Below are 27,534 nucleotides of genomic sequence, written 5' to 3'. Positions count from 1 at the left end.
GTGTTAAAGAAAAAAAATGCATGACACTTGACATGAGTGGTAAGGCAGACTTTATTCAGGGGGTCCATTGTGACAGATATAGAGACTATTATAACGGGGTTTTGCAGTAGGAGAGGAAGAGTGGGATTAACTCCCAACACAAAGAGTGGGAATTCATAGCCTAGGAGTGTGATACGGGTAGGGGGAGGTCAGTGGGTGAAAAATCCTAGAAGGAAACATCTGGGGTGAGGGACAATTCTTTCTAAATCAACCCAACAGGATTCTTGCTGAAGGCAGGCCGGGGTGATCAGACATCACCTGGGGGAATGTGGGGAATGAGGAACCCCATCAGACATTGAGGCTGATCAGAGAGCAAGGGTGGGAGACTCTTGCTAAACCTGGACAATGCAGAGACTAACATGGAAACCCCAGAGTCAGGGACTAGTTGAGAAGAGTTCAGGGGAGCCTGGGTAGAGTTTGGTCAAGGAGAATAGCTGTCACCAGCCTGTGGGCTAAGCGTTCCCCCATTACTCAATGGTTGGTTCAAGTGCCTGAAAGAGCAGCCCCAAGTCCAAAGACCAGTGATACTGACACTGGACCACACAGCACATCATTTAAGGTAAACTGCAAGGCCAAAAAAACACAAAGTTTTTAAAGTAGGGGCAGTAGTACAGGTTCTTGATAGCACCTTATTTTCAACTCTGAAATCCAACAGTTCTAAAAATCAGTTCTTCCTAAGTTTCGAGCAAACACATTTGAACGGATATGAGACTATTTAAAACAGTTATATATCCCACTTAAGGTGAATATTTCTGAACATTCACACATTTTGCCACATAAATATTGTGTCTGATCATAGGGTGTTGTCCAGGCCCTACTGAAGGCATTTCATACTAGATATGTAATATATGTATATATATATATATATATATAGCGCTTCAAAAACAAAAAAATCCTAAAGATTTTGAATTCCAAAACACAGCCAGCCCCAAGGTCCCACCCCCAACTTTATTGAGATATAACTGGCATAGGACATCATACAACTGGAATGATTTGACATGTTTACATTGCAAAATGATTACCATAAGATCGGTTAGCACATTTATCACCTTACACAGTTTATTTTTTTATGGTGAGAACTTTCAACATGGAGTCTCTTAACAACTTTCAAATATACAGTATTGTTAACTTTCGCTCACAACTGTTAAGTCCAGGGTTTTGATATAGGATTGTCAACTAGGAGCAGCAGTGTTAGTATAGGAAGACTAGTAATAGTAATATACCATTTATTGAGTAGTTTGTGTCAGTCGTTGTTCTAAGTACATTATATGTATACACCTCACTTAATCTTCATAATGCCCTGATTCATCATTATCTTAAATGAATAACAAAACTGATATAGATTAGCTACCTAGCTTGCTGAAGATCATGCAGCCAGACGCCCAACGGAGTGGAGGAGTCACGCATCACCTTAACGGGTAAGAACCGGGCTTTGCAACAAAAAAGATGCCTTTGCCTGCAGCAGAATGGTAAACTCAGCCCTCAAATAATTGAAATGCAACAAAAAGCCTGGAGGCTGGCAGGCATGTAGTTGTGGATTGGTGCGGAACTCAAGGCGTTTCGGCCTAGGTGCTGTCGCACTTTACACCAGGTTTTCCGCCAGCCGCCCCTCATGGTGGCAGGAAGGTTGCAGCGGCTCCGGGAAGCTCACACTTCGGCGGGTAACGACCGCAACAATAGCTGGAAAGAACGCAGCCCCCGCCCATCCATCCATTTACCACAGACGGGAAACTCTGTCCCGGAGCCCCGCCCTCGCAGACCTAGTTTACTGCCACTGCGCAGAGCTCCGGCCCTGCCCACCGCTAGCAGATACCCGGCAGAGGCCCGGCTCGGACACGTGTTACTTAATCAGAGTACGGGGCTGGGCGCCTCGGCCTTTACGGGGGCTGCCAGCTCCCCTAGGGTGCGAGCGCAGAGGGCAGCCGGCGCGGCCCGCCAGGCCCCGTTCCTCCTCTGCACAGCCCGCAGAGAAGCTCCCCGCCCAGGGCCACACCCGGGCGGGCGATCACCTTACCGCCCCCAGCCACGCCCGCCCGGAAGTGAGGCCCCCTTCCCGAGACTACAGCTCCCAGACACACCCTCCAGGGCAGCTCGCCCACGCGGATTGGCTCGCTGCGCCATCCATCAACCGACCAGCCACAGGAAGACGGTTGCTGACGGCGCTCGATGACCAATCACAAGAGCGAGGAGGAGGGAGCTCCCCCTGCCGATCCGCCACGAGCAGTCGAAGCCTGGCAGGACCCTGAAGGAGTAAGGTCTTTGGAGTCCCACAGTCGATTCAGTGACTGGAGAAGTGACAGGCTGGCCCTCTGTGCGAAATGACAACCCTGGGCGGAAGTCCCCTTTTGCCCAGAAGACTCTGGTCTCCGCTACTCCTGTCTGCTGCCCTCGCGAAGCAAGGCCCAGCCGTCTTCGCGGCGCCCCGCCCCCCGTCTCTCATTGGCGCCCTCGGGGCACGTGGGGGGGGCAAAGAGGCGTGGACACAGTGGCTGGGGCGGGCGGCCCGAGTCCGTAGGTCATGAGAGGCCCGTGGACTCGGGCTTGGGGCCGCAGGGATACCATGGTGCCGGGCCCGTGGCGACGGCGGAGGCCGGAGGAACTGCAGGTTCCGGGGGACGCGGTGAGCCCCCCCGGGGCCTGGGCGTTAGGAACGGGTTGGCGGAGCCCCTGGGCGGGCCCACTGGGCTTCGTGTCTCCCCGCGGGCCGGCCCGGGAGGAAATCTAGCCGGACTAGCGCTGGCGCCCTCCTGCCAAGGTGGGCGGACCGGGGGCGAGGCCGCGACTCTGGCACTCCGCCTCCCCGCGGCCGCGCCTGCGCAGAGATGCGGGGCCTCCGGACCCTGGGTCCCTCTCAGGAGCGCGGGCTCCCTGTGCGGCCTGGCAGACTCGGTGGACTCGGGGTGAGGGTCAGGTGGCGCCCCGCGGTCAGCTCGCTGCTGCTCCTGAGTCAGGCCTCCGCGTGCAGGCGCTGGGCTGGGTGTGGTGGGGCTGCCAGGTGAGCAGACACACCTGGATTGAGCACTTTGACCCGAGGGAGCAGGGTCAGGTGACGTGACTGGTGATAACAGCCCTGATCGAGATCCGCGGGTGGGTAATCGGGCCTGCACGAGACTGGAAGGGGAACAGGATAGGAGGCAGGGGATTGCTTAGACTTTTAGGGAACTGGAAGTCAAGTACCGTCGGATTGGAACGTTAAGGCAGAGCCCCTGAGCAGCGCCCCGTGACTTCCACCTCCGCTTGCGAACTGGCTGGTCTCACCCCGCCTGCTTTATTTCATGGTTCCTTGCTAAGAGCACCAACGAGCAGCCAACATACCCAGCATCTGAAGTGTTCTGTGTCTTCTGGACCCACAGGCTTACTAAGCACGGGATCTGTCTCCCGAGTTCATGCAGGCACAGTTGTCTCGCATGATTTTACAGCATAACAAGAGTGCCTAGTTTCCTTCCCTGCATGTGTTTGCTCACCCACCACTGCCTGGCCACGAAGCCAGTGTCACTTAACACCCTGTCACAGAAGCACACTACTTCCAGGGACCGTGTTACTAGGGCACAGATTAAGCTTCTGTAACTGAAGGTTTCAAACCACATTGGTTCCAACGAGGTGGAAGCTTGATCCTGCTGTCCATAATGTATAGAGGTGAGCAGACCGGGGGGACCCTAAATACAGGGTGGGGCTGGTGCTCCCCAGATCAAAGACATCCAGGGACCCAGGTTCCTCCCGTCACCTGCTTCCTGCATTCCCTGGTGGTGTCCTTTTACGTGAGGTCAACACCAGGTCATCACTACACTGCTCACCTTGCGTATGGTGGGAAGTAAATGTAGAGTGACATGATCATACTGACATTTTAAGAGCCTATTCTGGGAACTCTGGGGAAAATGAAAGGGATGGTGATCAGAGCTAAGGAGGGGGGCAAGGGGTGTATAAATTACGAGAGGTTACAGGTTTGGACAGTGAATGTAGACAGAGGGCTCTGTGTATCGGAGGAAGAACGGACTAGTCTTGCTGATGGAGTGGACGTGGAAGGTCATGGGAGAGGAGGAGCCCAGGATGGCTCCCAGGGCTGTGACTTGAGCACCTGGCTGGGCAATGGTGCTCTTACGGGAGAAGATTGGTGTGGAGCTGCAGGAGAACACCGGCTCTGGTTTTGTCACTGCGTTTTCCGCTTTGGGCACGTTTGTCACAGGTAGTCCTCGTCATTGAGCGCTTAGCAGGTGGGTTGTCTGAATCTCACAGCAACCTGTTTTTATTCCCATATTACAAATGAAGAAACGGAGGCACAGGGAGGTTAATCAGCTGGTCTGAGGATACACAGCTAGCGGTGGACGTAGGTCTTTGACCCCACCGCCTGCCTCCAGAGCCTGTCGTCTTAGTCACAGCCTAAGACGTCTGTAGCCTCCCATGTGGGGCTTGCAACAAAGCCCTGAATTGGCCGTACAAAGATGAAAGGTGTGATGCCACAGGCTGTCAGGGACCAGGCACTGGAGGTCATTATTGATCAGAGAGAACGAGAAAGGCTTACAGGAGAAACTTGGAATGGTCTTGCAGATTGCGATGCTGAAATTAAGTGCCCAGCTGGAGGCTGCAATACTTCCTGTTACCAAGGATTGGTGACTTGGGTGTCTTATTGCCATGGTGTGTGTGGACTCTTAATTTGATAAAGTTCTTGTTCGTATTGTATTGTGCCTCAGTCGTTGATCCAATAATTCAGATTGAGTCCTTGTCCCAAGTTTTCCATTCTCTTTTCTCTCACTCTCTCTCTCACACACACGCGCGCCCCCCCCCCCCCCCCCCGGCCTCCTCAGAGTTTGGTTACGTGCAAAGAGCAACTCGTGTCCTACCTCTGTTCACAGACTAGTGGGTCTACACCCTGTGCGTTGTAACCACCAGTGGAGCTGTAGAAACCCCTGCAGCTGCCGGGACCCATCTGTGTAATAGCCCCACAAGTGTTCTCCGGCGGAGCCACAGGTGCCTCCCGTAACCCCCTGGGTGTCCTGATTGTGGGAAGCTTGCCCAGTGTGGTGCCACGTGTAGCCATGGACGATGAGTAGGGTTCATCATTCCTGTTAGGGTGCCTGCTGAGCAGCAAGCACTATTGTGGGCTCTGCAGAAAGGAAAGAGAAGTGAAATCCTGGTGAGATTGACCCTGAGACTTGGAGGCATCCAGCGCTTGGCTGCTTCAGCCCCCCTGCCCCCCGCACCCTCACCACCCTACGTGTTCCGGAAGAAGAGGGTGTGCCCAGAACGCCCCACCTTCATGCATACTCAGCCTTTACTGTCCGTGAAGGTGCTCCTTCCTGACGACCTCTGTAAAAATTCTCCAGGGAAGCGACACCCGAGGTGTCTGGGCTCACCCTCCAATTGGTATCTTTTCTAGCTTCCTCTCGGTTGATCCAGGATCCCATTTTCCAGCTTATCCTGGGATTAGTGACCATTTCCTCTAATGTATTTTCATTCTTTATCAGTGACCTGTAGAAATAACGTATCAGGATGCAAAAATTAATTGGCTATTGACCGTTTTTTTATCACTAGTTTTTTTCTTTAAAAATTTTTACCTTGGGGCGCCTGGGTGGCTCAGTCGGTTAAACGTCCGACTTCAGCTCAGGTCACGATCTCGCGGTCCGTGAGTTCAAGCCCCGCGTCGGGCTCTGGGCTGATGGCTCGGAGCCTGGAGCTTGCTTCCGATTCTGTGTCTCCCTCTCTCTCTGCCCCTCCCCCCCCCCCCCCCCCCCCCGGTTCATGCTGTGTCTCTCTCTGCCTCAAAAATAAATAAACGTTAAAAATTTAAAAAAAAATTTTTTTTACCTTTATATTTATTTGTTGATATGTATTTTTTAAAATTGAAGTATAGGGGCTCCTGGATGGCTCAGTCGTTTAAGTGTCTGATTTCGGCTCAGGTCATGATCTCATGGTTTGTGGGTTTGAGTCCCGTGTCAGGCTCTGTGCTGTGTGCTGACAGCTCAGAGCCTGGAGCCTGCTTCAGCTTCTGTGTCTCCCTCTCTCTCTCTCTCTCTCTGCCCCTCCCTCACTCGCACTCTTTGTCTGTCTCGAAAACAAACATTAAAAAAAATAAATTAAAAAAGTAAAATTGAAGAATGCTGTACATACAGTGATCGTTTCAGGGATGCACTGTAATAATTCCACAGTTGTATTACATTACTCCGTGCTCGTCATGATTACTGTACTCTTGATCCCCTTGAATTCACCCATCCCCCCACCCGCCCACCTCCCTTGTGGCAATCACTGGTGTTCTCTGTATTTGAGTCTTTTTTTGTTTGTTTTTGTTTGTTCTATTTCTTAAATTCCACTTCTGCGTGAAAGCATATGTTATTTGTCTTTTTCTGACCGACCTATTTCACTTAGTGTAATAACCTCTAAATCCATCTGCGTGGCAAATGGCAAGACCTCATTCTTCTTTATGGTTGAGTAATATTCTGCTGTATGTATATACCACATCTTTATCCATTCATCTGTTGATGGACACTTGGGCTGTTTCCATAGTTTGGCTATTGTAGATAGTGCTGCAGTAAACACAGGGTGCAAATATCTTTTTGAATTAGTGTTTTTCTTGGGGTAAATAGCCAGTTGTGGAATTACTGGATCATATGCTAATTCTATATTAATTTTTTTGAGTAACCTCTATACTGTTTTTCACAGTGGCTGCACCAGTTTGCATTCCCACTAACAGTGCATGAGTTTCTTTTTCTCCACATCCTCACCATCGCCTGTTATTTCTTGTGTTTTTTAGTTTCACCATTCTGCTGATTAATGATATTAAGCATCTTTTCATGTGTCTGTTGGCCATCTGAATGTCCTCTTTGGAAAAATGTCTATTCATGTCCTTCCCATCTTCATCGGATTATTTGGGTGTCTTGGTGTTGAGTTGTATGAGTTCTTTATGTATTTTGGATATTAATCCCTTTTTTTTCTTTTTTACTTACTTACTCATTTACATCCAAGTTAGTTAGCATATAGTGCTATAATGACTTCAGAAGTAGATGTCCAGTGATTCATCCCCTACATATAACACTCAGTGCTCATCCCAACAAGTGTCCTCCCTAATCCCCCTTACCTATTTAGCCCATCCCTTCACCCATGATATTAACCCCTTATGTATCATTTGCCAATATCTTCTCCCATTCCATTCAATTGGTTGCCTTTTTGTTTTTCCATTCAATTGGTTGCCTTTTTGTTTTCATTGGTAGTTTGCTATGTAAAGCTTTTACTTTTGATGCAGTCCCAATAGGTTATTTTTGTTTTTGAGACCTATCGAGAAAAATGTTGCTATGGCCGATGTCAGAAGAAATTACTGCCGGTGTTTTCTTCTAGGATTTTTATGGCTTCAGGTCTCACATTTAGGTCTTTAATCCATTTTGAGTTTATTTTTGTGTATGGTGTAAGTAAGGGGTCCAGTTTCATTGTTCTGCATGTAGCTACTGGTTTTCCCAACCTTTTGTGGAAAAGGCTCTCTTTTCCCATTGCATATTCTTGCCTCCTTGCTCATAGATTGATTGACCATATAACTGGTTTTGTTTCTGGGCTCTTTATTCTGTTCCATTGACCTATGTGTCTGTTTTGGTGCCAGTACCATGCTGTTTTGATTACTACAGCTTTGTAGAATATCTTGAAGTCAGGGATTGTGATACCTCCAGCTTTGTTCTTTCTCAAGATTGTTTTGGCTCATTGGGGTCTTTTGTGGTTCCATCCAAATTTTAATATTATTTGTTTCTAGTTCTGTGAAAGTGTTGTTGGCATTTTGGCCAGGATTGCATTAAATTTGTAGATTGCTCTGGGTAGTACAGACGTTTTAATGATACTGGTTCTTCTGGTCCATGAGCTTGGAATATCTTTACATTTATTTGTGTCCTCTTTAATTTCTTTCATCAATGTTTCATGGTTTTCAGAGTATGGGTCTTTCACCTCTTGGCTTAAATTTATCCCTAGATATTTTGTTATTTTTGGTCCAATTATAAATGGGATTGTTTTCTGGGGCACCTGGATTGCTCAGTTGGTCGAGCGTCCAACTTCAGCTCAGGTCTAATCTCATGGTTGGTGAGTTGGAGCCCCATATCTGGCTTGCTGCTGGCCGCACAGAGCCTGCTTCGGGTGCTCTGTCCCTCTCTCTCTTGGCCCCTCCCCCACTTGGGCTTGTTCTGTCTCTCAAAAATAAACATTAAAAAAATACATTGGATTGTTTTCATAATTTCTCTCTCTGCTACTTCATTGTTAGTGTAGAAGTGCAGCAGATTTTAATTTTGTATCCTGAGACTTTACTGAATTCGTTTGTCAGTTCTAGTAGTTTTTTGGTGGAGTCTTTAGGGTTTTCTATATATAGTGTCATGTCATCTGCAAATTGTTGAAATTTTACTTCTTCCTTAACAGTTTGGATGCCTTTTATTTCTTTTTGTTGTCTGATTGCTGTGGCTAGCACTTCCAATACACTGTTGAGTAAAATTGGCGAGAGCGGACATCCCTGTCTTATTCCTGATCTCAGAGGAAAAACTTAGTTTTTCACCACTGAGGATGATGTAGCTGTGGGTTTTTCATTTGTGGCCTTTATTATGTTGAGGTATGTTCCCTTTAAACCTACTTTGTTGAGAGTTTTGTCATGAATGGATGTTGTACTTTGTCAAGTGCTTTTTCTGCATCTGTTGAGATGATCATATGGTTTTTATCCATTCTCTTGTTAATGTGATAAATCATATTGATTGATTTATGAATATTGAACCACCCTAGATCCCCAGAGTAAATCTCACTTGATTGAGATGAATGATTTTTTTTTTAATTTTTTTTAACATTTATTTATTTTTGAGACAGATAGAGAGCATGAACAGGGGAGGGTCAGAGAAAGAGGGAGACACAGAATCTGAAACAGGCTCCAGGCTCCGGGCTGTCAGCACAGAGCCCGACGCAGGGCTCGAACCCACGGACCACGAGATCATGACCTGAGCCGAAGTCGGACGCTTAACCGACTGAGCCACCCAGGCGCCCCTGAATGATTTTTTAAATGTACTGTTAGATTTGGTTTAAATACTATTATTGGACTATAACAATGGCACATATTTAAGTGTACAGTTTGACTTTTTGGCTTTTGTAAATAATGTTTTTATGAGCATCCAAGTGCAAGTTTTTGTAAGGACATATATTTTCGTTTCTCTTGGGCATAAACCTAGTTGTGGGATTTCTGGGTCATGTGGTAACTTTTTTTTTTTAATTAAAAAAATTTTTTAATGTTTATTCATTCTTGAGAGAGAGACAGAGAAAGAGAGAGAAAGCGGGGGAGGGGCAGAGAGAGAAGGAGACACAGAATCTGAAGCGAGAGGGAGACACAGAATACGAAGCAGGCTCCAGGCTCCAAGCTGTCAGCACAGAGCCCAATGTGGGGCTCGAACCCATGAACTGTGAGATCGTGACCTGAGCTGAAGTCGGACACGTAACTGACTGAGCCACCCAGGCGCCCCTGCGCTAACTATCTTTAACCATTGGAGGAACTGCTAGATTGTTTTCCAAAGTAGCTATGCTATTTTACATTCCCAGCAGCATTGTTCGAGAGTTCTGGTTTCTCCACATCTTTCCAACACTTGCTATTTGTCTTTTTAACTGTAGCCATCCTAAGTGGATGGGAAGTGCCATCTCTGTGGTTTTGACTTGCATTGTCCTGATACCTAATAGTGTTGGGCATCTTTATGTACTTCTCGCCCCTTTGTATATTTTCTTTGGAAGAGTGTTGATGAGGTCCTTTGCCCATTTTTAAAATTAGGTTGTCTTTTGCTTGGTGAGTTGTAATAGTTTTTATATATTCCAAGTATGAGTCCCTTACCAGAAATGGGATTTGCAGAGCAGAATTCCCCCCGCTCCCCACCCACCTCTCTCATAATTTTAGCTCTCACATTTAGATCTATGTTCCATTTTGCGTTAATTTTTGCTTATAGTATGTGGTAAGGTTCTAACCTCATTCTTTTGCATGTGGGTATTAACGTATCCAATCACCTTTTGTTGAAAAGACTATTTTTCTCTCCATTTAATTACCATGGCACCTTTGCTGAAAATCAGTTCACTGTAAATGTGAGGGTTTTTCCCTAGATTCTCAGTTTGGTTCCTTTGATCTGTTTGTCTGTCCTTGGTTGGTACCACACTGTCTTGATGACTGTAGTTTATAGTAGCTATTGAAACCTGCAAGTGTGGGTCCTTCAACCTTCGTTTTCAACGCTGTCTCAGCAATTTTGGGTCCCTGGAAGGTCCATGTGAATTTTAGGATCAGCTTGTCAATTCCTACACAGAAGCCGGCTGGAATTTTGATAGGGATTGTATTGAATCTGTGGGTTAATTTGAGGAATGTTGCCATCTTGACTGCACTCTGCATAGTGTCTGATGTATGAACATGGGATATCTAAGTTTCATTGGTTTTTCTCTATTGTTTCTACTTACTATGGCATTACTTTTCACTGAGATCTTTATTACTTCCTTTCCTCTTTTTACATTGGGTTCAATTGTTCTTTTGTTTCTAGTTATTTAAGGTGGATGCTGAGGTCATAGAGTGGAGACCTTTTATTTTTTCTTGCATAGGCATTTAATGTCAAACATTTCCCCCAAGTACTTCTTTAGTGCAAATGTTGATATGTTTTGTTTTCATTTTTTTTTAGTTCAATGTACTTTATAATTTTCAGTTTGATTTCTTCTTTGATGCATTTGTTACGTAGAAATGTGTTAGTTTCCCAATATTTGGGAGTTTTCTAGAGATCTTTGCTATTGCTTTCTAATGTTTTTTTCCTAATCTTTATTATTTCCTTCCTTCTGCTGGCTTTAGGCTTCTTTTGTTCTTTTCCTAGCTCTTTTCTAAGGTTCGGTTGTTTATTTGAGATTTTTCTTGCTTCCCTCTTTTCTTTTTTTTTTTTTTTTAAATGTTTTTATTTATTTTTGAGACAGACAGAGACAGAGCATGAGCAGGGGAGGGGCAGAGAGAGAGGGAGACACAGAATCGGAAGCAGGCTCCAGGCTCCGAGCTGTCAGCACAGAGCCCAAGTGGGGCTTGAGTTCACGGACTGTGAGATCATGACCTGAGCTGAAGTCGGACGCTTAACCTACTGAGCCTCCCAGGCGCCCCCCCCTTTTCTTTTTTAATGTTTATTTATTTTTGAGAGAGAGTGAACGGGGGATAGGGCAGAGAAAGAGGGAGACCGAGAATCCCAAGCAGGCTCCACGCTGACAGCAGAGAGCCCGAAGTGAGGATTGAATTCACGAACTATGAGATCGTGACCTGAGCCAAAGTCAGACATTCAACTGACTGAGCCACCCAGGCACCCCAGATTTTTCTTGTTTCTTGAGGTAGGCCTGTATTGCTCTATACTTCCCCTTAGGACGGCTTTTGCTGCATCCCAAAGCTTTTAGACCTTTGTGTTTTCACTTTCATTTGTTTCCATGTATTTTTAAAATTTCTTCTTTTATTTCCTGGTTGACCCACTCATTGTTTGGTAGCATGTTGTTTAACCTCCATGTATTTGTGGTCTTTGCAGATTTTTTTCTTGTGGTTGACCTCTAGTTCACAGCATTGTGGTCAGAGAAGGTCCATGGTATAATTTCAGTCTTTTTATATTTGTTGAGGCCTGATTTGTGACCTAATATGTGATCTGTTCTAAAGAATGTCCCATGTGTATTCTGCTGTTTTAGGATGGAATGTTCTGAATGTATCTGTTAAGTCCATCTGGTCTAGCCATTGTTTCCTTGATGTTTTTGTTTCGATGATCTGTCCTTTGATGTACGTGGGGTGTTGAAGTCCCCTACTATTATTATATTATTATCTGTTCCTTTATGTTTGTTATTAATTGTTTTATATATTTGGGTGCTTTCATGTTTGGGTGCATAAATATTTACAATTGTTATATCTTCTTGTTGGATTATCCCCTTTATTATGATACAGTGCCCTGATCTGTCTCTTGTTACAGTCTTTGTTTTAAAGTCTAGTTGTCTGCTATAAGTGTTGCTACTCTGGCTTTCTTTTGATGTCCATTAGCATGATAAATGGTTCTCCACCCCCTCACTTTCAAATTGCAGGTGTCTTTAGGTCTAAAATGAGTCTCTTGTAGGCATCATGTAGGTGGGTCTTTTTTTTTTTTTTTTTTTTTTTTTTTTACTTATCATCCATTCTGATACCTGATGTCTTTTGATTGGAGCATTTAGTCCATTTACATTCAAAATAGTTATCAATAGATATGTATTGAGTGCCATCTTATTGCTTATTTTGTTATTGTTATCTGGAGATTTGTCTGATCCTTTCTTCTCTTTGTCACTTTTGGTCTCTCCTTTGCACTCAGAGTCCCCTTTAATATTTCTTGCAGGCAGGGCTGATTTGGTGATCGTGAACTTCTTTAGTTTTTGTCTGGAAAACTCTTTATTTCTCAATATTCTGAATGATAAGCCTTGCGGGATAGAGTATTCATGGCTGCATATGTTTCCCATCGAGCACTTTGAATATCTCATGTCACTCCCTTCTGGCTTTTTAGGTTTCTGTTGAGAAATCTCCAGCTGGCCGTATGGGTTTTCCTTTGTAAGTTAAGAATTTATTTGTCTTGCTGCTTTAAAAAATTTTTATCACTGTATTTTGCAAATTTACTTACAATGTGTCTTGGTGTTACCTCCTTTTGTTGATTTTGAGAGGAGTTCTCTGTGCTTCCTGGATGTGAATATCTGTTTCCTTCCCCAAATTAGGGAAGTTTTCAGCTATTATTTTCTCAAATAAATTTTCTACCTCTTTTCTGTCTCTTCTTCTGGGACTTCTGTGATACAAATGCTATTATGTTTAATGGAGTTGCTGAGGTCCCTAAGTCTATTCTTTTGTTGCATAATTCTACTCTCTCTCTTCTGTTCAGATTTATTACTTACTATTATTTTGTCATCTAGGTCATTAATTTGCTCCTCTGCTTCTTCCAGGCTGCTGTTCGTTGCATCAAGCCTGTTTCCAATCTCGTTTATGGCATTCTTCATCTCTGATTCTTTTTTTAACTCTTTTTTTTAATCTGTGGTAAGATCTCACTTGTGTCTTCTATTCTTAACAAATTCTAATTTAAGAATTTTTCAAAGAATTTCTAATTTAATTTCACTGTGCTCAGGGAACATACTATGCGTGACTAGAATCCTTTTAGTTTACTTAGACTTATTTATTTTCCTTTTCCTAAAATTTAGTTTTTAATTTTTGCTGTGATAAGGACACTTAATATGAGGTTTAGCCTCTTAACAAGTCTTAAGTGTACAATACATCAGTATTGGCTGTAGGTACAGTGTTATACATCAGATCTCTAGAATTTATTCGTTTTGCTTACCCAAAACTTGATACCTATTGATGAATAATTCTCCATTTTCCCTTTCCTACTACGCTTGGTAACTAGCATCTCCCCCCCACCCTTTAATTTTATGAATTTGACTCTTCTAGATACCTCATGTAAGTGGAATCATGCATTATGTGTCCTTCTGTGTCTGGCTTACTGCATTTGGCCCAAGATCCTTAATGTCCATTTATGTTGTCGTATAACATTCCTTCCTCTCTTTAAGGTTGAACAGAGTTCCATTGCATGTACATACCAAATGTCAGTGGACATTTAGGTTGTTTCTGCATCTTTGCTACTGTGAATATGTGCTGCAGTGAACATGGGAGTGTTGATATCTCTTTGAGAGCCTGATTGCAATTTTTTTGGTAGCTCTATTTTTAATTGTTTTTAGGAGCCTTCATACTGTTTTCCATGTGAAACAATTTTTTTTGATTCAAGATATGGTCCATCTTGGAAAAGGTGTATTGTGCAGTTGTTGAGTGTTCTACAAGTGTCTAATAAGTCATGTTGGTTGTTAGTTTGGTTTAAATCTTCTATTTTCTTAATGATTTTCTTCATGTTCTATCTGTTTTTGTGAAAAAGTATTGAAACCTGTGAATATAATTGTATGTTTGTCTTTTTCCTTGCATTTCTTCTAGTTTTCTTTCATGTATTTGGAAGTTCTCTTATTAGGTGCAAATGCATTTATGAATTGTATATCTTTTTGATGAATTAACTCCTTTAACGTTAGCAAATTACCTCTTGTATCCCTTGTAATATTCTCCTCTATATCTGTATCTTTACATTTAAAGTGAGTTTCTTGGGGCTCCTGGGTGGCTCACTTGGTTGAGAGTCTGGCTCTTGATTTTGGCTCAGGTCAAGATCTCACGGTCCATGAGTTCCAACCTTATGTCAGGCTCTGCACTGACAGCATGGAGCCTGCTTGGGATTCTCTCTCTTCCTCTCTCTCTTTGTTCCTCCCCAGCTTGCACACTCATGCACGTGCTCTCCCAAAATAAATAAATAAACTTAAAAATAAAGGGAGTTTCTTGTATGCAGCCTATAAGTGAGTATTTTTTCTCTTTAATTCAGTCTCTGCCTTTTCATTGGAATATTTGGTCTGTTTACATTTAATGTAATTGTTGGTATAGTTAGATTAAAACCTAGCTTCTTGATTTTTGTTTTCTATTTGTCCTCTTTGCTATGCTGTTTTTCCCTTTCTAGTTTAGTGGCATACTTTTATGATTTCATGTTATTTCTTTTGTTGGCTCATTCGCTGTATTTTGTTATTTGCTTTATGATTTAGAATGTACATCTTTAAAATATAGTCTATCTTCAGGTGATATTATGCCACTTTATATATAAGAAACGTACAATAGTATGATTTCATTGTTCCTCTCAACTTTTGTGCTTTCATTGTCCTACATTTTACTTTGACACGTGTTGTAAATCTGGTACTGTATTATTACTATATCTGTAAACAATCAATCATTTTTTAAAGAGGGTTCAGTAACAAGAACAAAAAACATATATCTGCCCACAGTTAACCATTTCCCTGTGCAATTCATTCTTTTGTGTAGATGCATATTTCCACTCGGTATCCTTTCTTTTCTGCCTGAAGGAATTCCTTTAACATTTGTTTAGGAAAGGCTGATTGGTGGTATGTGTTTTGAACTTTTGTGTGTCTGAGAAAGTCTTTATTTCACCTTTATTTTTAAAAAATATTTCTACTGCATATGGAATTCTGTTGACTGTTTTTTCTCTCAGTTATTAAAGATGTTGCTGTGCTGTCTTCTTGCTTGGATTGTTTCCAATAAGAGATCTGCCATCACGCTGACTTTGTTCCTCAGTATGTAATGTATCTTTTGTCTCTGGCTACTTTTAATTTTCTCTTTGTCAGTGTCACGATTTGCTTTGGTATGGTAGGGTCAGGCCATATTCCCAGCTCTGTCTGAGCACCAAGCACTGTTATTCTTTCAGATGGTTCTTTCCCTGCTCTTGGATAATTTCCTGACATTTGTATGCTGACCAGTACTCTACTGAGTACATGCAGATCTTCATATTTCTCTCTGTGTTGCTGTCTTCTCTCAAGAATGCTCTATCCTGTGAACCTCTCACAGCATTGTGTTCTCAACTCAGGGAGGCCCCCAGGCTCTGCCTCAGGTTTCCCTCCCTGTGCCGTAGCCTGGGAACCCTCCAGGCAGTGAGGTAGGGCAGAGGTAGGGCCCAGCCCATTTGTGTTCTATATCTTGGGGGTCACTCTTCTTTTTAACGCGTTGGTCAGTGTCTAGAAATCTGTTGTTTCATTTATTTTGTCCCTTTTTGGATGTTTCATGCAGGAGGGTGAGTCCGGGCCCCGTTGCCCCATCTTCACCTGAAGAGCTCATTGGATTATTGATTTAAAATTTTTAAAAAGCTTGAAACTTAACCCAATGTGGTTAAGTTTGAGGGACTCCTCATGAAGTTTAAGGTTGTAATTATAAATGCTTTCTGTCCTATTTGATTTCAACTGTGTTAAGTGTGTGTGGGTTGTACACGGCAGCAGGAATGCCACGGCGAACTAAAACCGGTAACAACGCGAATGTTTTCTGCACGGAATTTAGTTTGCCAGCCCAGCGTGTGACTTTGTTGAGCTGTGCTGTTCCCTGCAGGTTGGACAGCGGGCTGTGCGCGTTACATTGGCAGACATGGTTTTCCCTTCCTTTATGCCTGCACACGGGTCTTGCCTTCAGTCCACGGATGAGCAAGCTTGAACTTTTCAAAACAGGCGGTAATTTGGAGTTTTAACCTGGAATGTTTTGATGCAGCTGTGGAAATTTAGATGAAAGTAAATTACAAAGTTCCAGTCTACCATTTTCACCAGTTCTTGGTATTATGAAGAGCTGCCTCTAAAATCAAGGGCTGAGGGTGTTTTCTGTCCACTCTGCGCTGTGGAGAACTTTAGACCTACCTTTGCTAACACTTGAAAAATGATCCAGTAAAGCTGGGTGTCTTTGTCGGCAGAACCACTTAAACACGTTTATGGCTTTAACTCCAGTTGAGTAACCCTACGGGGGTCTGCCTTCTAAAGAGAAAATTCAGAGTTAAATTTGCGTGTTTCACCCAGAAGGGTGTGGGTTTTGTAGCTCGTCTGCTGAGCGAGATCCCAACTGTGAGAACCTGGCGAGCACCAGCGGTGGGGCCGACCCCAGACCAAGCCCTTCACTCTGACTTTCTGTGCTCACCCTTTCCATCAAAATGATTGCAGCCCGTGCCTCAAGAAACAGGTTATTCCATTCTCTCGGTCCTTTTTTATTTCAAGGTTGAGCTAATCTGTTGAGCTGCTTTCACTGTCTGTTCTACGCAGTTTAAACGTATTTTGCCACGTTCCCATCCAGGGGAGGAGAAGTTTGCCAGTAACAGTTCCTCTTTGGTTATAACTCTGATGTCACCTTGACTCTGCCACCTGCACGGAGCCCGGTCACGTCTAGTTGTTTGCACATTTCCTGACAGATGACACAGCAAGGTCAAAATGGGGTAACGGTCAGTCTTGGGTGGGGGTCTCTTAGGGGTCTGTTGGGCTCAGCGGCCACACTGGGGGACCGTGACGTGGCTTCAGCATCTTCAACTGTCAGATGCCCGGAGCCAAGCGAGGCATATTGTAGGCGTTCAGCAAATACTTTCTGGCTGATCGGCGTGTTGAAGGTTGTGTGTGCAAAGGAACGGAGGGAGGATTACACTAATGCATAAAATCCTTGGTGCTTTCGGAGTATTTATTTAGGGAAAATTTTAATTCAGCTGGTAAAGCCCTAATGGTGTGCTCCATCATCACCCTCAAGGTCGTGACTGCGGTTCCTGTCTTTTCAATTTCTTTCTTGCATTTATGAGCAGAACAGTGTTGTTTAGGTGTTTTTCAAGTGCACAATGAAGCGATTTTTTTGGCTAATCAATTGTGCAGCCGTCACCCCAGTGTTGGGTCGCTTCTGGTACCTCGTGTGTACCCATTTTGCGGTAAGTCCGTCCCTCCCAGCTCCAGGCAATTGCTAATCTACTTTTTGTTTTTCCAGATTTACCTTTTCTGGAATTTTTGTATAACCAGAATCATATGTTTTGTTGTTGTTGTTGTTGTTGTTGTTGTTGTTGTTTGTGTGTGTGCAGCTGGCTTCTTTTACTTAGTGTGATGTTTTTCAGGCTCATCCATGATGAAGCAGGTATCTGTGGCTTGCTCTTTTTATTGCTAAATAATACTCCATTGTATGAATATACCACGCTTTGTTTATCCAGTCACCTGTTGGTGGACGTTGTGTTGTTTTTCCTTGTTGGCAATCCCAAATAATGCTGGAAATTTGGGAAACTCCCATGCAGATCGTCGTATATACACTCGTTTACATTTCTCTTAGACACCTGGGACTGGAACTGCTAGTTCGTACGGCAAGTGTGTGTTTGCCTTCCTGAGAAACTGCCAGGCTGTCGTCCAGAGTAGTGGCACGGTTTGCACCCCCGCTGGCAACCTACAGAGGGCTCCAGTTTGTCCACGCTCCTGGTAGGTCTGAAGTTAGCCATCTCACCGTGGTATTAATCTGCATTTCCCTAGTGACTTGCTGTTGAACATCTTTTCATGTCCTTATTTATCACTCGTATCTTTTTTGGTGAATTATTCAAATCTTTTGCTCATATTTAAAAATGGCCTTGTTTGTAATTTACATACCATAAAGTTCACTCTTTTGAAGTACACAGGGCAGTAGTTTTAATATGTTTACAGAGCTGTGTAAATGTCTCCATAATCTACATAAAGAACATTTTCATGACCCCTAAAAGAAAGCTGGTTCCTGTAGGCAGTCACTCACTATCACCCTCCCCTAGCCCTTAGCAACTGCTGATTGACTGTCTGTCTCCATCAGTTTGTCTCTTCTGGACATTTCTTACGAACGGAATCACAATATTTGATCTTCTGTGACTAGCTTCTTTCACTTGGCCTGATAATGTTTTTGAGGTTCAGCCCTGTTGAAGCAGATACCAAGTATCTAATTCCTTTCTGTTGGTAAGTGCTACCTTGTGTGGACACACCAGGTTTTGTTTATCTGTTACTCAGCTGGTGGCATTTGGGTTTGTACTCCTGGGATTTTGCAAGTAATGCTGCTATGAACGTTCACGTACAAGTGTTTGCATGGACGTAATGGTTTCATTTCTCTTGGGTGGATACTTAATTGTGGAATTGCTGGGTCATACGGTAACCTGACGACGCTTCACATTTTGAGGAATTGCCAAACTCTTTTCCAGAGCAGCTGCCCCCACGCTCCCACCAACAGTGAGTGAGGGTTCCGGTGTCGCCACACGCTCCTAACACCTGTTACCGTCTCTCTGTGATCACAGCCATCCTACTGGGTGGGAACTGGCATCCCATTGTGGTTCTGATCGGCATTTTTTAATGACACGTGATGTTGGGGCACCTGGGTGGCTTGGTCGGTTAAGCGTTCAGCCTTGGCCTCCTTCGGGTTTCAGCTTAGGTCAGGATCGTGTGGTTCGTGGGTTCGAGCCCTGCGTTGGGCTCTGTCCTTGCAGCCCAGAGCCTGGAGCCTGCTTCGGATTCTGTGTCTCCCTCTCTCTCTCTGTGCCTCCCCTGCTCGTGCTCACTTGCTCTCTCTCTCTCTCTCTCTGTCTCTCAAAAATAAAATAAAGATTAAAAAAAATAATGACAAGTGATGTTAAATATTTTTTCATGTGTTTATTGGCCTTTTGTGTATCTTTGTTGGAGAAATAACTATTCAGATTCTTTGCCCACTTAAAAAATTATGTTATTTGCCCTGTTCCATTGAAAGACTTCTTTATATCATTTGGACACATATCTTTTAACATATACATGATGTATAAACGTTTTCTCTAAGAATGTGGCTTGTCTTTTTATTTTTTTGATGGTGCGTTTTAAAGCCCCAAGGTTTTGGATATCAATGAAGTCCAGTTTATCAACTTGTTTCTTTATGGATCATGCATTTGGTGTCATATCGAGAGATCTTGTCCTATGTTCCCCTCCACAAATGTTATGCTTTCAGCTCTTACATTTAGATCTCTGACCCATGTTACATTAATGTTTGTGTATGGTGTATAGACAGGGCCCAAAGTGCCTCCTTTTGCGTGTGGACGTTGAGTCATGCCAGCACCATTTGTTATGAAGACCGTGCTTTCCCTACTGAATTGTCTTGGCACCCTAAATGTCAGGGTCTGTTTCTGGATTCTCGGTTCTGTTCTAGATGTTTATCCCTATGCCAGTACCACACTGTCTTGATTATTGTAGCTTTTTTTAAAAGTTTTTTTTTAAAGTTTATTTATTTTGAGAGAGAGAGAGAGAGAGAGTGAGCGAGCGGTGAAGGGGAAGAGAGAGGGAGAGAATCCCAAGCAGGCTCCCGCACTGTCAGCACAGAGCCCAGTGCGGGGACTTGATCCCACAAACTATGAGATCAGGACCTGAGCCGAAGTCGGACACTCAACCAACTGAGCCACCCAGGAGGCCTGATAATTGTATGTTTTTATGACAGTTATGTTAAGTTTTGAAATCTTTTTCACACACTGTTTGGTTTTTAGTGCATCTTTGGCTGTATTTTTCAGTCCTGTGTGACTAGTTAGACTGAAAATTCCCTGAAGGCCCAGCTGTATCACTGCAGATCCCCAGACCTCAGACAAGTTGGTTGAGGGTTTGGGGCTTCATGTTTCTCATCTGCAAAGTAGAAAAAACATTCCTCCTGTCATACGGCTGTCGTGAGGGTCGGATGATCCTGTTGTGAAGTGACAAATGTGGAAACACCCCGAACTGTACTTGTGATCATTGCAAGCGACGTTCATGAGGCCCGGCCGGGGTAGCTCAGTCTGTGTGCCTGCTTTCCTCGAGATCCCTAATGGTCACCCGGGGCGTAACCTGGGTCTGTGGTGGGCTTCGTAATCTTGTGCTGAGTCCAGTGTGCCCGTCCGTGGTTCTTCCTCTAACCGGAAGCGGACGTGTGGTTTTTTCCTTGCTCTCTCGTCTTCCGCTCCTAGAAGTAAGTTGTCAGTCCTGCCTCTGCTGCCTCGGGCCGCGTGTCCCCTCGGCCTCCCTCTTCCCCCGGACCCGGTCGGGCGTGCAGCCCGGGAAGCCCACACGTGGTAATCCGAGGGGTCGTCCAGACAGCGGTCACAGCCGAGGAGGGCACAGCACCAGCCTGTGAGGTCCCTGTGGTTAACGTTTCAGCATGTCCTGGCGGCATGGGGTGGAGAGCAGGAATCCTGGCTTCTGGTGTCCGTGGTTGACTCCGTGTCACGTGGCACGGTCCCGTAGACAGCAAACCTCCCGAGGCGGCAGGGTCATTTTCCAAGTGGCGGTGTCATGGAAGCAGGATCTGTGCGTGACGGAAGCGGTGTTTTCTTTCTAAAGGACGGTCTGCGGGGCCTTGTGGATCTCGCTGCCAGCACTCACGGTTCCGTATTCGGGGCTGGTGGCCATCCACGTCCGCTCCTCCAACAGGAGTCAACTTTCTTTACTGAGCTGAACAGCCTCGCTCAGCAGACTGCTTCTGGTAACTAGGCCTCCGTCAGCTGGCATGACACTTTTCAAATACAAACGATCTTCAGGAAAAAGGCCGTTCGTCACTAACAGTCCCCACAGTACCTTCCGAATGAAAGTCGAGGGCTGTGGGCGTGTGTGTAGACACTTAACCATCAATCGCATCCTGAGTTGTAACCATCTGCACTGGGAGTCCACTTCACAGCATACGTGCTCGATTCGCGTATTGGTGTATTGATTAACTATGCTCAATTCATGGTGTTTAATGTTTGAAGACTGTGCCGTTTTCTTGCGGTGCTGATTGAGGAGAAGACACGGTGCGTTTCTGTTCAGACGGCCCAGGAAGTCGGCATCTTTGCTTCTCTGCATCCCTGTGGCGTGTGGAGCGGAGGAGCCGGGGTCCAGCACTGGCCGCGTGTCCGGGTTCGGCGGGTGGCCGTGCCTCGTGTGCCGGGATTCCCCGTTCACCGGCTCACCAGCGTGTCCGCGGGGGCGTCGTGGGAACGTCCCCAGCCCGGCTTCCGCAGAGCCTGGCACGGCGTCCCTGCCCCGCGCCCCCCTCGGCAGGCTGGGCGCCACCACTCCCAATAAAGGGACAGGTCGGTGACAGCACAGGTGGGATCATGCAGTCGGCGGACCGCAGCTTGCCTTTGCCAGACCGGCCAGGTTTCTTTGTTCCGTCATTGGGTAACCCGAGACGCGTTTTGTATTTTAATTCTTGCGTCTTCTAAGTGTCTCCTCTTAGCCAGCCGTGTTCCTGTGTGAACTCTTCTCTGGTGAGGCTGCCGTTCGACTGATACTCAGTTACTGTTTAGTAACGGGGTCTTTGTGTACACTCGGGATTTTAATTTCGTTTATACAGTGCAAGTGTCTTAGCTGGGTGGTAAATCTTCATCTGCCTTTATGAAGGCTGACATATTCTCTCTACGAGGGAGTAAAAGGGAGCCGTGTAGCACAAGCATCCCGGAGTTAAATGCCTCTGCAGCCTTCATTTTCCTTTGGTCCAGGCCCATCCATAATAACTGGACAATTTGCCAACTAAGTGTACGGGTCAATAGCATATGCAGTCAGCTCTCAATAATCCACAGTAAATAGCAGAACACATGAATAATTTAATCCACTCAGCTGGCCGGGGGCTCCCAAGCAGGTAACCTGCATGTCCCCTAGGGGAGCCCAGCTCTTACCGACCACCTAGGTGCCAGCATGAGTCCCCCTTTTGCCTGCCACCGGGTGTGGGGGCCCAATTCCCCAACCATCTGAGCCACTTAAAGAATGTCAGCTTGTCACCACGCATGATCACAAGTCTACTGACCTTAATGTGCCAAATGTTATTCGACCCCACACAGAAATGGTTTCGAATGTGCTTCCCCGGTGTTTTAGATTTCATCCAGAAAGTGTGGGTTCTGACTCATAGTCCCCTATCCGTGCCCCTTGGCTTTCCCCTTTGGCAAGTGTGATGTTATTCAGAAAGGAGCAGGGAAATGATATTGTTACCGATGGGGGCGAGTCGAAGCCTTGTGTACAAAATGACATGGGGTGCATTTACCCTTTCCACTTTTTCCCTTTAACCCAGATTGTGGGAAGTTGGCAGTAAACCAGTTTTACCCATCATACTTCTTTTTATGGTGTAAAGATCGAGCATGTCCTGAATAACCAGAGATCTAGTCCTTGATCCTGTCTTTTGCGGTACTTTCGTCTGACTTGGACGGAGGCACAGAAGGCCCCATTTTTGCAAACGTTATGAAGTTAATAAGAAGGATTACTGCAGGATCCTTCGGGAGGAGGATTGGATGTCCTCTGCTAGACTAGGAAGCAACACGGATGTCAAATTAAACTTAACGAAGGCACCGAGGGGAGCCCTCCGCTGCGAAGGGGAGCCCTCAGCATCGGGCTGTTTCATGTGGAGAAGACTCAGGGACAGTGGAGGATGTCCGCCTCCCTTGGACCTGCCACGCCATGTGGCCGCTGCCTGTTCAGCTAGGCATCAGACACACTGGCCGAGTCCTAGAAGGTGGCTGTTCTGCTATCCACCGTGGGGGCCACTTGGCTTTGCAAGTGTTCGTTATGGTTTAAGAGGGGTGCTGATGGTTTAGAAACTCTGGAGCAAGGTGTCTGGGATAGGAAAAGTCCGGAAAACATCTCAGGTGTGGGCTAGTGAAAGGCAGTAGAAATAGTGGGCGGGAGAGAGGAAGCCTCAAAAGTACCTGAGCAGGATTTGCAAGCATCTGGAAGGATGTGCATCTCATGCATGAGGGAATATTTGTTTTATGTTGCTCAAGAGGGAAAAATTAGAATCAGTGGGTTGAGATTATGGGAAAGCAGTTTGGCTTAACTCAGCGTTTCTAGAAGTGTGGTGCACATACCACCAGGGGTATAAGAGATGGTTGGTTTTTTTTTTTCATTTTTAAAAACTTCGAAATAGTTACAGATTTACAGAAAGGTTGCAAAAAACATAGTATAGAGAATTCCGGTATAGCCTTCGGCTAAACAGCTTATGTGATCATAGTACTGTGAGCCTAGCGTGAAGTTAGCACCGGTTCAGCGTGTTAACTAGACTAGACCTTACTCCCGCCTCCCCAGTTCTCACACTAACAGGCTTCTCTGACCCTGATTGAATCCAGTGTCCACACTGCACCGAGTTGTTGTGCTTCTGTGGTCTCTTCCAGCCTGTGGCACTTCCTCAGTCGCTCATAACCTTGACACTTTTAATGAGGAGGGGTCAGTTATTTTGTAGAATATCACTCAGTTTGGGTTGTCCCATGGCTACTATGAGTAGATGAAGGCCATGCACTTTTGGCACAAAGACCGCAGAGGTGACATCACACCCCAGTGCGTCGTGTCAGGGCTTCACGATGTCAGTCATTACTGCTGATGTTGATCTTGTCACTCGGTGAAGGTGATTTCATCCACTGTAAAGCCACTGTCTTTCTCTTTGTGATTAATAAGAACCTTGGAGGAGGGGCCTGGAGACGGTGCCAGTATCCTGGTTCTCCTTAAACTTCTACCCATAGATTTTAGCATCTATTGGTCAATCTCGTTGGAAGTAACTTTCACCGTGGCATTTACTTCGTGGTGACTTTGTGTTTTCCTTGTTCCTTTTACATAGTTAAGTAGAAGTCATCTGGAAAGGGGAACACTATCTCTTCTCCCCGAGTTGTTTGTTCAGTTGTTTATGTCGCAGTCAGACTCACAGGAATTTACTTTTTTCTCTGGATTTCAATCCAGTTGTTCCAACTGTGGCCATTGGGAACTCCTTCAAGGTGGCGTGTTTTTGTCTTTTTGATGTGTCCTCATCCTTTTTTAAAAACTTCCTTATTTTGGGGGGCACAGAATGTCTCAGGCTCTTTTTATGCTTTCCCTGTTGTATGCCTGACCCAGTCCCTCTCCATTGGAGTCTCGGTTCCTTTAATAATTCCTACCGTTCCTGGAGAATGGTAGTTAGAAAGCAGCACCCACCTGTTCGGTGCAGTCTTGCCACTCCTAGGATGCCACCGTCATCAGCAGACGCAACTAGAACATGTAGGCATTGGTGTGTGTGTGTGTGTGTGTGTGTGTGTGTGCGCGCGCGCATGTGCGTGCACTAGTGTGTAGGTATTTGCATCGTTTACACTTTGTAGTATGTGCATTACACACATCTGTATGTGCTTCTGTGTCTCTGTCTGGATGTAAAAACAGCACATCCGGGTCTAATCCAGCACCACCAGGTTCTTTCATAGCCTCTCCCTTTCTTTATTTGTTTTTGTTTTTTTAATGTTTATTTATTATTTTGAGAAAGAGAACCTGTAGTGAAGGGACAGAGAGAGGGAGAGAGAGGGAATCCCAAGCAGGCTCTGCACCACCAGCACAGAGCCTTACACGGGGCTCAATCTCACAGGCCGTGAGATCATGACCCAAGCCAAAACCAGGAGTCAGATGCTCAACCAACGGAGCCACCCAGGAGCCCTTCCCTTTCTTTAAATGTAACTTATTTCTGCAACAGAGAAACCTTGCTCTCATTATTTACAATATGTTTACTTATTTATTCAATCCTAGGATGCCAATAAAATAGTTTCAAAATTGCTAACCCTGTGAGAAACAGATTTGCTAACTGTAGTCAGTATTTGCATACGGTTTTTTTTTTCAACATAATACTTAATTTCATTTTTTTAAATTTACATCCAAATTAGTTCGCATATAGCACAATGATTTCAGGAGTAGATTCCTTAGTGCCCCTTACCCATTTAGCCCATCCCCCCTCCCACACTCCCTCCCATAACCCTCAGTTTGTTCTCCATATTTATGAGTCTCTTCTCTTTCGTCCCCCTCCCTGTTTTTATATTATTTTTGCTTCCCTTCCCTTACGTTCACCGGTTTTGTTTCTTAAAGTCCTCATATGAGTGAAGTCATATGATTTTTGTCTTTCTCTGACTAATTTCACTTAGCATAAGACCCTCCAGTTCCACCCACGTAGTTGCAAATGGCAAGATTTCATTCTTTTTGATTGCCGAGTAATACTCCATTGTATATATAAACCACATCTTCTTTATCCATTCATCCACAGATGGACGTTTGGGCTCTTTCCATACTTTGGTTATTGTCAATGGTGCTGCTCTAAACATGGGTGTGCATGTGTCCCTTCGAAACAGCACACCGGTATCCCTTGGATAGATACCTAGTAGTGCAATTGCTGGGTCATAGGGTAGTTCTATTTTTAGTTTTTTGAGGAACCTCCATACTGTTTTCCAGAGTGGCTGCACCAGCTTGTATTGCCACCAACAAGGCAAAAGAGATCCTCTTTCTCCGCGTCCTTGCCAACATCTGTTGTTGCCTGAGTTGTTAACAGCCATTCTGACAGGTGTGAGGTGGTATCTCACTGTGGTTTTGATTTGTGTTTCCCTGAGGATGAGTGATGTTGAGCATGTTTTCATGTGTCGGTTGGCCATCAGCCTGGCTGTCTTCCTTGGAGAAGTGTCTATTCATGTCTTTTGCCCATTTCTTCACTGGATTCTTTATTTTTTGGGTGTTGAGTTTGATAAGTTCTTTCTAGATTTTGTATACTAACCCTATATCTGATATGTCGTTTGCAAATATCTTCTCCCATCTGTCAGTTGCCTTTTAGTTTTGCTGGTGGTTTCCTTACAGTTTTTTTTTACCCTTAGACTTAAGAGTTTCTAGCCTAAATAGTATCTGCCAGAGTTACTGAGGATAGTTCTGTAGTGACTACGTTATTTGTTTGTAAAATAGTTTCATTTGTTATTATTTGTGTTTCATTTGGGTCTTCTCTCTCTGACGTCCTGGTTGATTTTTTTTTTTAATTTTTTAAACATTTATTTATTTTGAGAGACAGAGAGAGAGTATGAGCAGGGGAGGGGCAGAGAGAGAGGGAGACACAGAATTCGAAGCAGGCTACAGTCTCCGATCTGTCAGCACAGAGCCCAACGCGGGACTCAAACTCTCAAACCGCGAGATCATGACCTGAGCCTAAGTCAGACGCTTAACCGACTGAGCCACCCAGGCGCCCCCCTAGTTGTTTTAAATTTGGTATTTTGGGGTACGTGAAATGTCACTGTGGTTCTAAGACTAGAGCTTCAGAGAACATGCGTGGAGAAGTGTCTGCTCCCACTTACACCTGCCATCCCTCCTTTTTACCTTTTCTCATCCACTCCCTGTGGGCATCCAGTCTCCTTAGTTTCTGGTACAGCCTCCCTGTATTTCTTTTGTATGGACGAGCAGACAGGTATGTTTTCTTATACCCCTTCTTTCTTACATGAAGGGTAGATTGCTTATGTATGTATGTATGTATGTATGTATGTATGGAGTCGTAATTTTTTTTAACATTGACTTATTTTTTTTTCAGTGTATGAAATTTATTGTCAAACTGGTTTCCATACAACACCCAGTGCTCATCCCAAAAGGTGCCCTCCTCAACACCCATCACCCACCCTCCCCTCCCTCAACATTGACTTATTTTTGAGAGAGAGAGCATGAGCAGGGGAGGGGCAGAGCGAGAGGGAGACACAGAATCCAAAACAGGCTCCAGGCTCTGAGCTCTCAGCGCAGAGCCCGATGTGGGGCTCGAACCCACAGTCTGCAAGATCATGACCTGAGCCAAGGCTGGACACTTAACTGACTGAGCCACCAGGCACCCCAGGGGTAGCATATTGCAGATCTTCTTTTGCACTTTGTCACTTCACAGTATATCCAGGAAATCGCTGCAAGCCAGGGCACAGAGGTCTTCCCCTGGTTTTTATGGCTGCCTAAGAGCTGCCCTGCTTGGGCACGCCCCGCTCCCCCAGCAGCTCTCCTGCTTAGTTAGCTCTGTGCTTAGTTAGCGGTTTCCAGTAGCTTGCGGTTCAACCAGTGCTATGGTGAGTAACCGTGTGCAGCCTTTTTTTCACATTGTTGTAGCTGTGCCTGGCAGGTAGATTCCTACAGGTATAATTTCTGGGTTAGAAAGTCTGTTTGTAGCTCTCCTTCCGTATCACCAAGTTTCCTGCAGAATTTGCAGCGCAGGAGATAGGTGCCTGTTTCCCACAACCTTCCTGGCAGAGTCTGGGTCACACTTGGAAGTTCTGCCGGTCTGACGGATGCCAAGTGGTATCCATGGGGGAGGGGCAGAGCGAGAGGGAGACACAGAATCCGAAGCAGGCTCCAGGATCTGAGCTGTCCGCACAGAGTCCAACGCAGGGCTTGAACCCATGAGCCGCG

At 45.1% G+C, this 27,534-nt stretch overlaps 1 protein-coding gene across 1 annotated transcript in view; it reads left to right on the top strand.

Moving 5' to 3' along the window:
• Nucleotides 1-2,499: 2,499 nt before the first annotated feature.
• The window catches only part of C13H10orf143 (chromosome 13 C10orf143 homolog), a 46,186-nt gene continuing 21,151 nt past the window's right edge, over nt 2,500-27,534 (top strand). The window contains exon 1 of the mRNA XM_058698153.1: nt 2,500-2,659. Within this exon, the coding sequence (XP_058554136.1) occupies nt 2,558-2,659 (102 nt within the window). The 5' untranslated portion in view covers nt 2,500-2,557. The remainder of the gene's footprint in view (nt 2,660-27,534) is intronic.

This window comes from Neofelis nebulosa, chromosome 13 (genome assembly GCF_028018385.1).
Source record: "Neofelis nebulosa isolate mNeoNeb1 chromosome 13, mNeoNeb1.pri, whole genome shotgun sequence".
In the NCBI taxonomy this organism is placed as follows: Eukaryota; Metazoa; Chordata; class Mammalia; order Carnivora; family Felidae; genus Neofelis; species Neofelis nebulosa.
This window is presented reverse-complemented; position numbering and strand designations above follow the sequence as displayed.